General features: G+C 40.9%; 1 protein-coding gene across 6 annotated transcripts in view; it reads right to left on the reverse strand.

Annotated features, from left to right (window-relative positions):
• Ap3s1 (adaptor related protein complex 3 subunit sigma 1) overlaps positions 1-15598 on the reverse strand; it is a 46450-nt gene extending 30852 nt beyond the window's left edge. For 2 of the 6 annotated variants that reach the window (XM_085699896.1, XM_085699897.2), the window contains exons 1-3: positions 15406-15594; positions 4158-4249; positions 714-825 (exon numbers count right to left, since the gene is read on the reverse strand). In XM_085699896.1, coding sequence (XP_085556022.1) covers positions 714-825; positions 4158-4249; positions 15406-15474 — 273 coding nt within the window. In that variant the 5' untranslated portion in view covers positions 15475-15594. Of the gene's footprint in view, positions 1-713; positions 826-4157; positions 4250-15405 lie in introns of all 6 variants that reach the window. The other 4 variants (XM_085699894.1, XM_085699898.2, XM_085699895.2 and 1 more) reach the window with 4 other exon arrangements.
• Positions 15599-15619: the final 21 nt, after the last annotated feature.

The following is a 15619-nucleotide window of genomic DNA, read 5'->3' on the forward strand; positions in this document are numbered from 1 at the left end:
TAATTTAAAGCATCAAAGAAATATTAACGGATGAGGTTTAAAATATCCGTTTTCTTATGACTGGCCTTGAGTTCTATGGTCACTACAAAAGCTTTTCAGAAGCCTGGGAGAGTTAAGTCTTCAGGGTCAGATTTGGACATATGCAGACAGAATCAGAGTCTTGGGCTCCTTGCAGTAACTCACACGAACAGAAAAGGCATGACGAAATTAGTTGTAATTAGTCCTAAACAGATTAGTTTCTACATCCCTTGATATGGTTTGAACTGGATTATGAGGGTACCGTCTTTCTAGGTGAAATAATCTACTTACAAGTTCTCAGCTAAACAGTCTACCAAGAGGTGGACCCTGGCTGGAGGAAAGGGGCCACTGGAGGAGTCTTTGAAATGTTCATCTTGTCCCTGGCCCTTTTGCTTCCCAACCGCCACGAGGACAACAGCCCTCCTCTGCCATGCTCTTCCGCCACGCTACTGCTTTGCCATGGACATGCAATGGGATGGAGCAGCTGGCAGACTGAACCTTCAGAACTCTGAGCCAAAATAAATCTTTCTCCTAAAATGATTTGTCAGGTAATATGTGACAGCATACCCACCCAATATCAACTATGGAACACTTATCAAGCAAACCATCATTTTATAGAGTTTGAATCTTAAGTTTACAAAAATATAATCAAAAAAAGTAATTAAAGGTAGTTAAGATGTTAACTGTTAACTTACTTGAATTAGGTCTAAAATGCCAAGTTCACTTTCTGAGGAATCCACACAGAAGACAAAATATAGTGTTGCATAATGTCTATAAATCAGCTTGTTGTCAGAGCCTCCGATTAATCTAAATGACAAAACAAAGTAATTAAAGTGATGTAGAACAAAATGCAGAACACTTCATTAGCTCAAGCAAAATGGCATTTGTTAAGACCTTTTGTAAAACAGAATGTAACAATGGCATAGCGTTCAAGTAAACTTCAGAAGCTAAGTAGATTAAGACAGCAATTTTCTTCAGAAATATCAAGTAAAAGAAGCCAGTACTTAATTTTAGTTAGTTATTCATTAAAGTATTCACTGAGTAAGTGTGGTGTGTCAGGCACTGATAGCAGGTAAAGAGACGAGAAAGTCAACAGGTAGGGGAAGGTGCCACACAGAGAACCAAGGCAGGTCTAGCACATCCATGAGCTTCCCACTTCCAAATGGACATTGAGAGAGAGTGTGTGTGTGTAACATTTAGACTGACATCTAACCATTAGGGTGAGCCATGGAACAATGAAGAGAGGAGCACCTTAGAGTCAGGTAGCAATGGCTGAAAAGGGCTTTTTGTCAAGACAATATGCACTTTCAGGGAGACATGAGGCCAGTAGACAAGAATAGGTTAGTAAACAATGAGGCTGAAGGAACAGGCAAACCAGATCACAGAGCATGTGCAAATGCTTACAAGATATAACTTCATAGGTCACAGTAAAATACACAGCTTAAGACTGATTATCAGCTAGGAAAAAAAAAAGAGTATATCTTAAGTTTTAGACAGACTTAGCATCAAGATGCTCTCCAAAAACACTGCTCTCAAATCTAAATGTAAGAACACTAGGCTAATGAATACTCAATTCTTTCATTAAATTCTTTTATTCATATGACTAGATTTTAGCATTTTTTAAAAAATAATTTAGGAATTATCTGAGGTATCTTCTATTTTTCCAAATACACTTTAGCTGTATAATAGTCAAGTTTATAATACCAAATTCACCTTCTCAAGACCACTTCAACATTAACATGATTTAAAACAAGGTTATATACAATCAAAATTAAAAGAGTATTCACAAATATGGTATGACATTTTTCTTAGTCCATAAATATAACACTAAACTTGCAAGCTCTATAGAAACCACATCTAAGTACACACTACTTCCTTGTTTTGTAAGAGCAAAAACAAATGATATCAGGGGAGGAGCTGCAGGGGAGGATCTCAGTATGCCAGGTTACTTGTCCAGAGAGGATCTCATTTAGAAGTCTGTGTGACAACAGTTACAAACTACTCCCTGAAAGGGCAGAATGAGCACGTCGGCAATTTTACTCTAAGCTATCTTTTGTTTCGCTTTAAAAGACCATGCTTCTGAAAATGTGTTACAAACTAGATTAATGCTCAGAGAAACTAAGGACCTCTGCAAGGCAAGAACATAATTGGCCTTAAAAACATAACTTCACTTTAAACCAGTCTAATACTGATACAAGTTATTGTATGAAATTGTCTTAGGGATTCTATCGCTATGATGAAACACCATGACCAAAAGTCAGGCTGGGGAAGAAAGGGTTAACTTGGCTTACATTTCCACACACAAGTCCATCACTGAAGGATATCAGAACAGGAACTCAAACAGGGTAGGACCCTGGAGGCAGGAGCTGGTACAGAGGCCTTGGCTGCTTACTGGTTTGTGGCAAAAGACCTGCTCAGCCTGACGTGTTAGAGTCCAGGACCACAGCCCAGGGATGGCACCACCCACAGTGGGCCGGGCCTCCCACACTGATCACTAATGAAAAAATGACTTCCTGCTGAATCTTATGGAGGCATTTTCTCAGTATCTCCTCTCTGATGACTCTAGTTTGTGTCAAGTGGACTAAAAAGTAGACAGTACAGAGGTAAAAGGCAGAATGTAAAATTTTATAAACATAAGTTTCTAATTTTTGATATCTTCTTAGACGTAATATTTCATTTTAGAAGAGAAAGCAAAGTTCCAAGAATTTGAACAATCTGACCAAGGGAACTGGCTAACCAGGACCAAAACTAGAATGAGGATAGATGAACAGCTTCGTCTCTGGCACAGCAATTGCTTCCCATTTTTATATGGTTAGGGAAGAATGTCAATTTCAGAGCCTAATTTTCTACCTACCACGTGTAATGTGCCTGTGGAGGTGAGCTGCCTGTGAGGGGTAAGAAGCTAAGAGAGAAGCAATGGCTAGGGCAAAGACGATCAGAACCCTACAGTGGTTAACAAAAGCACAGCAAGGGGCTGCCTTGGCCATTAAGTTAGAGTCTGGAGGAGCTTAACACCAAAATCTACACATCATAAATACATATTACATGTTTAAGTACAGCATGATAAAACTTTTTAAAATGCAAATAAAGACGAGTTAGCTGATGAAATGCAAATAAACTTTCCACATGATTAAAAAAATATGGTCAGACAAAAATGGGTTCTGTTGCCCTGATTTGTTTTTTTACAATATGCATCTTATCATTCATGTGGCTTTGCTGATACTTAGTTTTAATTCTCAATAAGAACATATTAAATGTACTAACTACATAACTGGGGAAGAAAATATTTTGCGGTAAACTGCTGTCAATAGAACCCACTCATTTTACAGGATTTACTTAGAGCTTGGGATGAGCGTGAGTCAGAAAGCGCTCGCCCAGCAAGCACAAAGCCTGGGGTCTGCTTCCCCGTACTGTAAATAAATATTTACAGTATCTATTTATTTTCAAGCTAATTTTTTTCATTTTAAAAACATAAACATCTACTAGCTGAATTTATACTAGGGATATATTAGATTCATAGATATTTGAAAAGCAGACTTTGACTTTGTTTATAATAAAATAAAGTATATGATCTGAAATTTTATGTGCATTTAAACTAGGAATACTACACCCATTAGAAAGAATGATGTCCCAGAATTTTTTAAAAATGTAATACATTTATTTATCTGTGTATGTGGATGTACATAAGCCAAACGACAACCTGTGGGAATAAGTTCTCTCCTTCTACTATGTGGGTCCTAGGGATCACATTCAGGTCATCAGGGCTGGCAGCCAGCACCTGTGCTAGGTAAGTTCTATTTCTCCAGATGTATTTACAGACAAAATTTTACAAAGTATTAAGCAAAAAAACGCAACATGTAAGTAAACACTGTGATCTCATAAGTAAAATATTTTAAGGCTATATTTTTATATGTCAGTAAATATAAAATGCACAAGAAACTGGGTGAAAGGACTAAGGCTGGGAGAGGAAAATTTTTACAAAGTCTGGGTATCTTAAAATGTCTACAGATTGGAGTTATACCTAACAGTGATAGCAATTAATTCACTAAATTTAATGAATTATAATGAAGGATTTTCATCGAGTACATACTTTTACCACACACTGAAAATCAGAAATACCTATGAAATGCTCTACTTACAATCCTCCTTCTAGGAAATTACACACATTCTCATCCCGCTTAGACACCAAATGGAAAGTCTCCCTGATGATCTGCTGTTGCGTATCTTCACTCTGAGAAAGAATAATTCACACGCATTAGGATCGAGTTTGCAAGTTTAACAGCATTTTAAGATATTTTGAAAATAAAAGATAGTAATTTTAATCTGGAAAAAAGAGGGAAAGGTCCTTGGGAATCAAATTCAAACTACAGAAGCAAAATCCAACATTGTTAGATGAAAGTATGTATGGCGGGGAACCTCATTATAGTTTACCACTACAATGAAAGTAACTTATTTCATCCTTCAAAATCGAATGAGAAACAGAACACTCAGATATACTGGTGAAAAAAGAAAGTAGATATTGACCAGTCAAAGACTGCTTTACAAATGGCTAAAGTAAGCAGGGAAGTTACGTTGGGTTAACTCATGGAGCTATAGTAAGTATATTCAGTGCAGGGACAATAGAGGAACTTGAGTTTACAGATAAACTAAACCTTGATAGAATACAGATTGAGGTTATGAGTCCATCTTATTCATCTTTATGTAGACAAGATCCCAAACCAAGAATTGGCTCAGTAGATATTTTCTAAACTCAACCAAGCAAGTCCTATCCCAGTAAAAAAAGACCTACTTTCCCAAGTCATTGAAAATGTGAGCAATATCATGAACAGAAACTTGACAAGAAAGAAAATAAGATGGTTCATAAACAAATATAAAGACATTAAGCCTCAAAGTAATCCAGTGACATTCAGTTAAAGTAACAATGGTAAGACTCCAAGGCGCCACACTAGAATAGGCATAAAATAGCACAAAAACCCGAGGCACAGAACTCTCAGCCCACCAGTGCGAGGGTGAAGGGCACCAGCATTTCACAAGTGTCATTCACAAACACTTTTACTCCTATGCTCCTCTAGCCCCTATGAAACCAATTTTTGCGGTCAAAAACAACTATCAGCAATGGCATACATGTAACACTCTTAATATGTCCAACAGGAAAGCGCTTATAAATGACATTTTTAAAAGCTGAAATAATCCAAATATCCTCCATTCACAGGACAGCTAAACTGTAACATATTCTTATCTTTAAACATTTAAATTTCCAAATCATAATGGGAGAATAAAAGAGCCTTGATTCAGTCTGTCGCCACAGCAAGAGCAGACCGGGGAGCCTCCGTAGGCAGACCGGGGAGCCTCCGTAGGCAGACCGGGGAGCCTCCGTAGGCAGACCGGGCAGCCTACGTAGAACTGTTTATTTGTGACAGGTCTAGGGGCTCCAAGTCCAAAATCAAGATACCAGCAGTTCTCACTGTCCCATGAGGCAGAGAAAGAGGGCAGAAGCTCGCTCTCCAGCCCCTTAGGAAGACACTAGCCCCACAAGAGGGCCCACTCTCATGCCCTCATCTAAACTCAATACGTTCCCAATCCGCATATACCATTCCACTGGAGTTGGAGCTCCACACGGGAACCTGGAAGAGACACACTTCAGTCCACAGCTGAAATAGAAAGGGCAAGTAACACAAGGATACATAATCACTCCATTAGCATAAAATTCAACTAAGCAACACTAAACATTGCTTAATAACATATATTACAGGAAACAGAAACCAAACTATTGCCAGCAATACTGGCACATGTCTGCAATGCAAGTATGTAGGAGACTGAAGCAAGAGTGCTCAAATTTCAAGGCAACCCTGGTATATATGGAAAGTCAATTGACAACCTGGTTACACAGTGAGACCTCATGTCAAAGAAAAACATAATTAAACTATAAGAAAATCAAAAAGATGAATAACAAACACTAAAGGATTGGTTTCACAAAAATTATATTCTATAATCACATTACAACTAAGTAGAAAAAAATCAACAATTAAATGCAAATTATTTTAGTTTTCAATCAAACCTTTAATGAATAGGTCGTAAAACAATAGTTTCTCATCTCTGTACATAAGGACTGCAAGCTTCTGAATTGAGAGGTCAGTTCCAGGCAATGACTGCTCTGTGACACCGGAAGGCTGCTCAGCAGCAGCTCCAACCTCAATACTCAAACTAGAGAAGTAAGCTCGGTGTGCCCACACCCTCCCCTGCTCTGGGAAAGGTGGGAAAGTCGGGCAAGATCCCTCTTCCAGCTCCAATTAAATGAAATAGATATGCTTCTGGAGGTACCTGAAGATGGGATGGAACGCAACCTGGCGCCCCTGGAGAAGAGAGATAGGCAGGATACAAGGAGGCTCCCCTCAGCACCTGGCCCCACGGGGCTCCTTCAAGTGGAGGAGGGGAGCTCTAGGATCTCTCTTTGACCCAAGAGAAGTCTGTTATGCAGTATTTTAAGATCAATAAATTAGAGCAACAAAAAGCAAGGTAGGATAAAGGGATTTCCTGGTAGAAAGTTTAAGTGGGGTGACATCTCCACTTCCTAGAGAGCATCCTGGGAAGGGGTTTGGGGCATCCTTAGCTGCCACAGCTCCCAACCACCTCCAGTTTGTGATGTCAGACTGAGGCTTCGGTCAGTCCTTCTCCATCCCACATTCCTGGTCTCCCTTCACAGGTTCAGCAATGCTAACTCCATCACAGCTGGGAAAAGGAAGACCTTGGACACTGGAGCACAAAAGGACGGCAGAGTGTACCTGCTCTAAAACCAGGTTCTTAAAAAAGAGAAAGTAAAAACTACCAATATAAATCCAAACGAGAGAAAGACCTAAAAAACTACTTCTTTTCGGTCTTTTCAGAGATGGTGTGTGTGTGTGTGTGTGTGTGTGTGTGTGTGTGTGTGTGTAAGCTACCAAATTTAGCAAAGTGGAAATATATACAATTAATACACAAAAATTCCTTCCATACCATAAACATCTTCCAAATTTACTTTCGAACTCCCTATGGAGTTTTCTCACCTGCTGCTTCTCCCCACCCATGCAGATCAGCCACGGTGAATTCTCACTGCCCTCTTCAGTTCCCTGCCTCTGTCTCAAAACACCGTGTTCACCCCACTTAATAAAGCTGTTCTGGCCAGTGGCTTAGCAGAGTAAAGCCAGGCAGGAAATCTGAACAGAGATATAGAAAGAGAGAAGACAGATTAAAGGGAAGCTGTGTAACTGCCCAAGGAGAAAGACACCACCAGAACCTTAAGCCACAGCCTCGTGGTGATATATACACAGATTAATAGAAATGGGTTAATTTAAGATGCAAGAGTTAGCTAGGAATATGCCAGAGCCTTTGGCCACTGTTGTAATTAATATAGTTTTGTATGATTATTCAGGTCTGGGTGGCAGGGAAACAAAAGCACAGTCTCCGCTTACACCTTGGTATCATTCCTAGTCCTGTTACACACTTAAAATAACATACTTGAACTTCCTTCACAGATTCCAACTTCTAAGAGCAGGATCTGAGCTCTGTATCTGAAACACTCAGGAGGGAGATGTATAGTACAAAACGAATAAAATTCAGAAATTAAAAAGGATATTGTGAAAATTATAACACAAGAAATTTTCAGATTCCGGATATAAACTAGAAAAAAAGCTTGAGGAAAATGCCTATAGAAGACATTGGAGGCACAGAAGAAAAGAAAACATTTTACGAATTTACAATAGTCTAGAGGAATAAAGAATTAAAGACTCGGAATAGAGAGAAGGACCGAGGATATAGCTAACTCTGTGATAGCCCTTGCCTAACACACTCAAGGGCCCTAGGTTTAATCCCTGCATCAAAACAGAATACAAAGAAACCAAGAAATGATTCCAGTAGACAATTAGAGCTTCCAGAATAATAATGCCTGATGGAGTATCCCACGCTATGGACGCGAACAGTCTCACACAAGGAACTCTTAAGACTTTAGAAACAGAAGTCTATGCATTCCTAGTAAGTCAGTATACACAGAAAGGGAGTAGCCAGAATTGCTACAGACTTTTTGAAAACCTACAACGGAAACATGAAGATTGGAATTCTAAATCTCAATGTACTTATTAATAAGACTTTCAGAACAGCAAGCTCTCATAAAATCTACTTCTTGTTACACTTTCCTCAAGAAGTCACTGGCTCTACCATGATAAGACAACAGACAAAGAATCAAGCAATTGAAGATCTAACATAGAAAACAGCCAAGAGGAATCTCTCAGATAAAGTCCAAACATGACTGCCAGGCAACTGGCAGAGACTGATCCTAGCCAAAAGGTTCCAGAAGAGATTTCTTAATGAACAGGAAATTGACAGACACATGCTGGCAGAAACATAAATTAGAAATAAGTAAATAAAAAAAAACCCAACTCAAAGGAAAAGCAATTATCTTCAAGGAAGTTAAAATGTCAGAAGGAAAAAAAACTTAACAAAATTTACAATCTGGCCCAGCTGAGGATGGCTTACATAAGAGAACTGATACAGGCACTGAGGACTGGCATAATCCGAAGTATAGAATAGCTGTGAGGGACTGGGACTCGGAAGCTGTAAGTCAGAACTAGATAATTATTTCCAATAACAGAATAGGCCATGTCTACAAATGAAAACTTAGCCAAAAGCACATTACTTACACCAGATAAAAGTAGTCACCTTGGGAAAGGAGATATAAGGAAAGACTTTTTATTTTTGAGATATTAATTTGATTACAACATTTCTTCCTTACCTTTCCTCCCTCTGAACCTTCCCATATACCTCTCCCAGCTCTCCTTGAAATTCAGTTTCTTTTTTATTGTTATTGCATGCATATATGTATATATACATATATTTCTAAATACAACCTGTTCAGTTGGTATAATGCTACCTGTATTTTCAGGGCTGGCCATTTGCTACTGAACAACAAATTGGTGTGCTCTTCCCTGTGGACGGTCATCTTTCCTGTTATCAGTTTTCCTCTACTGCTAATAGCTCTTTCTGCAAGGTTGAGACCTCATGGGCTTTTCTCTGTCCAGTTTGGCAGTTCATTGGTGTCATCCTTCTTCAGCTCACATCTGCACAACCATGTTGGTGAGACTTTATGGGTGTAAGCTTCTGATATAATTAGGAAACACAATCTCGCAGCAAACTTCCTGATTCCCTGGTTCTTACAGTCTTTCTGAAATGTTCCCTGAACCTTAAGAGTAGAAGTGCTTTGTAGATATAGTCATTGGAACTGGTCTCCACAACTCTGCATTTTGATTGGTTGTGGTTTTCTATAATGGTCTCTGCTACAAAGGGACGTTTTCTTGATGAAGACTACACTTATCTGTAGATGTAAGAACAAATGTTTATAGACTATTGCTAGGGATTATGCTGGTTTAGTCAATTAGTGGTTATGGATTCTCCTCCAATAACCATGACTTTAGTAGAAAGAAGCAGTCACCTAGATTTCCAGTATCAGACATAGACTCCCTCCTGTTGAGTAGGACTGAAGTTTAATTGGAGAGCTGTTGGTTACCCAACCTGGAGCTTCCTGTATCAACTTGAGTGGTTGGCCAGCAAGTCCTAGAGATCTACTTCTTTGGTGCTGGAATTAGAGGTACATATTACTGGACTTGTTTTTTTATGTAAAATACTCAGGATCTGAATCTAGGTCCTCACGCTTGCACGACAATCAATCACTATGTCTACTGAGCCCTCTCCTTAGCCCTAATGGGTGCTTAAATTACAATAATGCCTAGATATTAGCACATGTGGTCATTATTTTTAAACTTTTCTAAGATTTATTTAGCTTCATGTGTATTATGTTTTGCCTACATGATTCACATTCAAGCAGTGCCTAGGGAGGTCAGAAGAGGGTCATGGATCCCCTGGAAATGCAGTTATTGAAGGTTGTGAGCCACCAAGTAATACTGGGAAGCACACTCAAGCCCTCTGGAAGAGTAGTACAAGCTCTTAGCTGCTGAACTAGCGCTTCAGTCCCAACAATAAGATTCTTTTTAAACAGACAATAATAGTCCCTTAGTTTGCTAATCAACACATACTCCTACTTTCCAGCTTTCTGACAATACCACTTTATCTTTTTCCAAGCTTGGATCCTGATGAAAGAAAGCTATTATTGGTTTTGTTTGACTGTCTAGCCAGATTGTTGGGGTTGTTTTTGTTTTTGTTTTTGAAGGGACAGGGCAGGGAACAAATTTTAGATTACAGGAACTAACCACTTTGATTGAATTGTAAGGGTCAAAATCAGCCCTTGGATAGTGAATTCTTGTACCACGTAAGGCAAATAAAGTAGCACTCTGTAAGGAAGTCACCGCCTTGGCTGAATCCATGCTGGAAACCATCTTCTTCTCTATACTACTTACCCTATAGGAATTGTTCAGAATCATCTGCATCAATCACAGAAGACCCAGTTTAGGTACCCCAAAGAATTCTAACCAATACCAAAGGAAAACAAAACATACGGAGGGGCTGGAGGGATGAGAGAGTTCCGCAGATAAAACCACTTGCTCCTCTTGTAGAGGCCCAGGTTCAGTCCCCAGAATCCACATGATGGTTCACAACAATCTCTAACACCAGCACCAAGGATGTGATGCTGTCTTCTGACCTCCTTAGGAACCAAGCATGCACATGGTGCACATACAGAGATATAGACAAAACACTCCTACACACAAAATGAATCTTTAAAAGAATATTTTTAAAGAAATCATATGGATTTTTTTAAAAAGTTGAACTGTGTAATAATACATATTGATAATACTCAGAACTGCTGATAATTATACATTTAAATTTTCATTTTGGTTCAAATTTTGAAACAGAGTCTCCCTATGTTGTCTAGGCTGATCTCCAATCCATGGGCTCAAGTGAGCTACCTGCCTCAACTTCCCTAGTAGCTGTGAGTACTGGGACTACAGCTGGGTGCCACACCTGACTAACAACTGGCTGGGGTGTAGCCACGTGGTACGGCATACCCGAGCATACATGAAGCTCTAGGTTTCATCTCCAGGACGGGGAAAAGGTAAGAGAATTAAAAACCAAAATGCATCTAACTATCCTGCCACATTGTCGTAAGTCACTAAAGGAAACCTATAAGCACAGCTACAACGTCTTAAAGATGTTTAAAAGACAACGCCATGTTTGTAACTTCATATTTGTGGATTTAAAGAACTTTCTAGTGCCGGAAGTTGTTAAACAGCCTAATATTTAAACACAACTTACACGTACGTATATTGGGGTAACTCGTGTATTTTACAGTTTGTACTGTTTCTGCTTGTACTTTAAAGTGTGGTCATCTCTAGTGTCTCTGGAAACAAGGACAACAACTCACACTGTCCTTCTAGTTTACAGCATGACTCACTAATATATTTTCGTTTACCAATAACACAGAAATCATGTAGCCCAAGGAGGTTTTGTTGTTGCTTTCGTGTTTAATAGCTATGTAAAACTACATATGTTTTAAATGTTAGTAACATACAAATAATTTCTAGGTAACTGTTAAGACTAAAAGTTACTATTGCCAGATTGCTGTGGGTAAGCATGACTTGAAAGACAATGTGCACACACACAAAAGCTAAGCTTGCAGAAGTTTAGAAATGACAAGCTCAAGGATATAGCAGGAAAAACAAAAGGGGAAGTAATCAGTCCAACGGTTCTTAATATCTGACTTAAGTGGAAAGAGGCAAAAGTTTACCTCAGCAAAGACTACAAAACACGTGTCTCACAAACGACACCACCTGAGAGGCACGGCCAAGGCTACTTTAGTGCAAAAATCTACGGTACAAAGGGATAGAAATGACCACACAAATGTGATATCCTGAGGAAGCCTAAATAAAGAGCGAAAACCCATCGTAGTAGGGAAACATGACAAAGTAAAGCAATTTTCAAACTGTTAGTATTAACCCAAATGTTGACCTTAAACCTCAGCATCCTGTCAGGGCACAGAAACGCTGGCCTAGAAATATCCCAAAATATTCCTTAATTAATTTAACTCAAAACTGACCTTATTGGATATACTTCTTTTAAAATAAAGTACATTTTTTAATTAATTTATTTGTGTAAGGAAGACACCAAAATGTCAGAGGTCACCACAAAAGAGGGCTCTTTCCTCCCACTACATGGGTTCTGGGCATGGAACTCAGGTTGCCAGGCTTGGCAGAAAATGTGTTCCCAGATGAGCCACCCGGACAGACCTGAAGAACACTTTTTAAGAGACTTCTCCCAACTTTACATAGGAAAGAAGTAACAGCTATTCCACCATTAGGTTCGTGCTGAAGACATAGATTCTGAAAATCTCTGCTTGATAGAGAACTAAATTGTAACAGTTAGAAGGAAATTCAACAAAGTTTTAATCCAACTTTTATCCCAAAGCTAGATTCCAAAGGAAAGCATTTAACACCAGTTTCTTAGGAATTCACTGCAGGAGCCAGAGAGTGAGTTTGGTTATGAGACCTGACCGCTCCTGCAGAGGGTAAAGCTTGGCTCCCAGCACCTGCTTCAGGCAGTTCACAACCAACTGAAACTCCAGTTCCAGCGGATCCCACTCCCGGCCTCAGCGGGCACCTATACACATGTGGCACACACAGACATAAACAAGCACATACACACAATAAAATTTTAAAAGTTCAGTACATTAAAGACTCGATGCTGACTGCTGGAAATGACACAAATATGCTTAAATTACATCTTCCAACAAAAATTCGATAGGATGTCCCAAGGACTTAGGGCTGTGAAAGAAAACATCACACCACAAAAAGGAAGTTCTAAGACAAGAGCAGCAGCAGGATAAATTCCTTCAGAAAATATGTACATGGTGTCTGGGCTAAGCAAAGAACAAGGACTTGATTTGGGGCCCGTCACAAAGAGAAGAAAGGAATTTCAGGCAATGCAAAAGGGCTACCTTTGAACTGCCTAGACAACAAATGCCATTGCCTACAATGTTTCCTTGACAATGTCCACTTGTAAGGCTTGTGCTCTTGATATTCCTTCTCCAAGCATCAACTTTTGCATATGTGCACTCCTTTTTCTCTGCCTGCAATGCCCTGTCCTCCGGGTATCTCTCTGCAAGGCTGCTTTTCTTACCACGCTCAATACTTGGCTTAACCATTACTTCTTGGTGAGAATGTAACTGGCTGCAGTATTTTAAATTGTCATGCTCACAGTCGCTACTTTGTCTTGATTTATTTTTTTCCACATCATTTATTATTATTAATACCTGTAATATCATACAGGCTATTTGTTAGCCATGCCTACATCCTCCTACAAGCAGGAAGTGGATGTGTTTCTTCATTTACAGTGCCTACATGTGGCGGGCATGAAGTAAACATTTGATGACAATGGAATAAATGAACAAAAAATAGAAAAATAGAACCCCACAGGGGTTATAGTCTAGTGCAAGAAGCCAAGAAATAAATTACTTTCAACTATTTCTGAAAGACAATTTAGCACACGGTCGGGAGGAGCCAATTTGTAGCAGCTGACAGAGAAACAGTTCTGTCACACCACCTCTATACAGCCCGCATCCCTTTAAATTCCATCCAGCCTCACGCCGCCAGCAGCACTGTCACTCAAAAAAGTGCCACCACAGCTGCTTCAACTACACACTTTTTCCACATTAGCCGTCACTGCTACCTAATAATGAAAGGTAAAAGACAAGTCTGCTTCCACTGCTAGACAAAGCTGTATTTCTAGATTTCCAAGTTAAATTCATACTACATATGATTTAAGTCTACCTATAGTAGTGATTACCGTGAAATTATGGATTAGCTAAGGGACCTATTATTCTGAATAGTGCTTAATAATTAATTTTATAGTACTAGGGATTGAAGCCAGGACCTTGTGGACATGAGAAACACTATCACTAGCCCACTTTTTACTTTTTATGTTGAGACAGGATCTCACTAAATTGCACAGGCTGGTCTTGAATTCATAGACCAGGTCTTGCCCTTCCAATACTCCTGTCTCAACTTCCTGAGTAGCTGGAATTACAGATCTTCATCACCAGGCAAGACGGATGACTACTTAAATGTGCAGATTTAAATACAGAAAGAAAAAACAAACTCTTCAATATGATTTCACTATTGGAACATGCCTTTTCTACACAGCAAATGGTCTCAACAAGGGCATTTTAGGGAGTCAGGTAATGTCAAGCTAATGGCATTGTTTTCCTCAGAAGGGACAACTAGAATTTTATGTTGGACTCAAGAACGATCTAGACTTTTAAAGCAGCCCATTAGCGTTTACTTATACTAACGCTAAAAACCACATGGAAAGTAGAGCAAAGTGTTCTTCAGCATCAGGGAAAGCGAAGCAACTTAAGGAAATGCAGCGGCTCTATTTCTCACTTCAACCAACACCTCCACAGACTGCATTATCACTTCAGGCAAACTGACATTTTCACGTTTCATTTCTAATGGCAGGAATAATTTCCATCTGGGGCCATGCGCATAAAGTGTCGGTGTTGGCACATCTTCAACACTAAATTCAAAGTCCATGTCTGGCTATATGCAAAACGCCCCCAAGACAGCTACAGAGCTCACCCTACAAAACACAGCTCAGAGCATGACCTAGTCTGAGTTTTACCCTCAGGTAAGGCATAGGAACCTATCACCTCTCCTCCATCGTTTATAAGTGATCTTCGTGACTGTAAAATCTTCTACTCCTGGCAATACTAAACAACGTTCACAGTTCTAGAAGAGAACTTTCACAGATGCTATTTCCTGTCAACCAAAACTCAGGGCAAATGCCTTTATGTTATGGTTTAAAGAAGACAAACCACACCAAAATGAAATCGTTAACTCCGAGATGCAGAGTCCCCTTCCGATGGATCAACGACTTACGCTGCCAGCTATGTCAAGAGTGGATTCAGAGAGGTTTAAAAGCCCAATCGCAACGCCAGGTCCCCACTTAATTTCCTCAACAGTCACACGGGGGCTTGGGAGGCTTCCATATGGAAACACACTGCACACATTGGTCAGGGCGTGCGGCGAGCCAAAGTTGCTGAGCTCGCCGGGGATTAGGGCGGACAACACCGTGGCCCATCTGTCCCCGAGCGACAGAAAGCAATCCACCTGGCCAGGCTGGGCGACAAGGGAGTGGGACTGGGAGCGGCACGGCTGCCGTGCTGGAGCGGAGGTGCCGGGCAGGTGGGCAGCGCCCCTCGCGGCGGACAAACCGCCTCGCCCACAGACCGCGAGCCGCCGGCGGGGAGTGGCAAGCCGCTCCCGCTGCCCGAGGTGACAGGCGGGCAAGCGGTGCAGGAGTCGGACGCGGGGAGGGCCGCGGCGTCGCGAGGGTCGTTCGGAGGAAGCCGCTGGGCGCTGCCCTGCGCCGGCGCTCGCCCTCTCCCTGGGTCCGCGGCAGGGGCATACTCACATAGGGCTGGTAGAACTTGGAGAGCCGCGGCTTCCCGTGGTTGTTGAAGATGAGGATGGCCTTGATCATGGCTGGGCCGGGCCGACCGGGTGGGCGCTGGGGCCAGGGCGGGGGCGGGCGTGCGAGCCTCGCCTCCGGGAGCTTTGCTGCCACTGCTTCCCCACCCGCCCCCTCCCGCACGCGCGCGCGCGCTCCCGCGCTGTGGGGCGGGGCC

The sequence above is a fragment of the Myodes glareolus genome, chromosome 13, assembly GCF_982192425.1.
Source record: "Myodes glareolus chromosome 13, mMyoGla1.1, whole genome shotgun sequence".
NCBI classification, from domain to species: Eukaryota; Metazoa; Chordata; class Mammalia; order Rodentia; family Cricetidae; genus Myodes; species Myodes glareolus.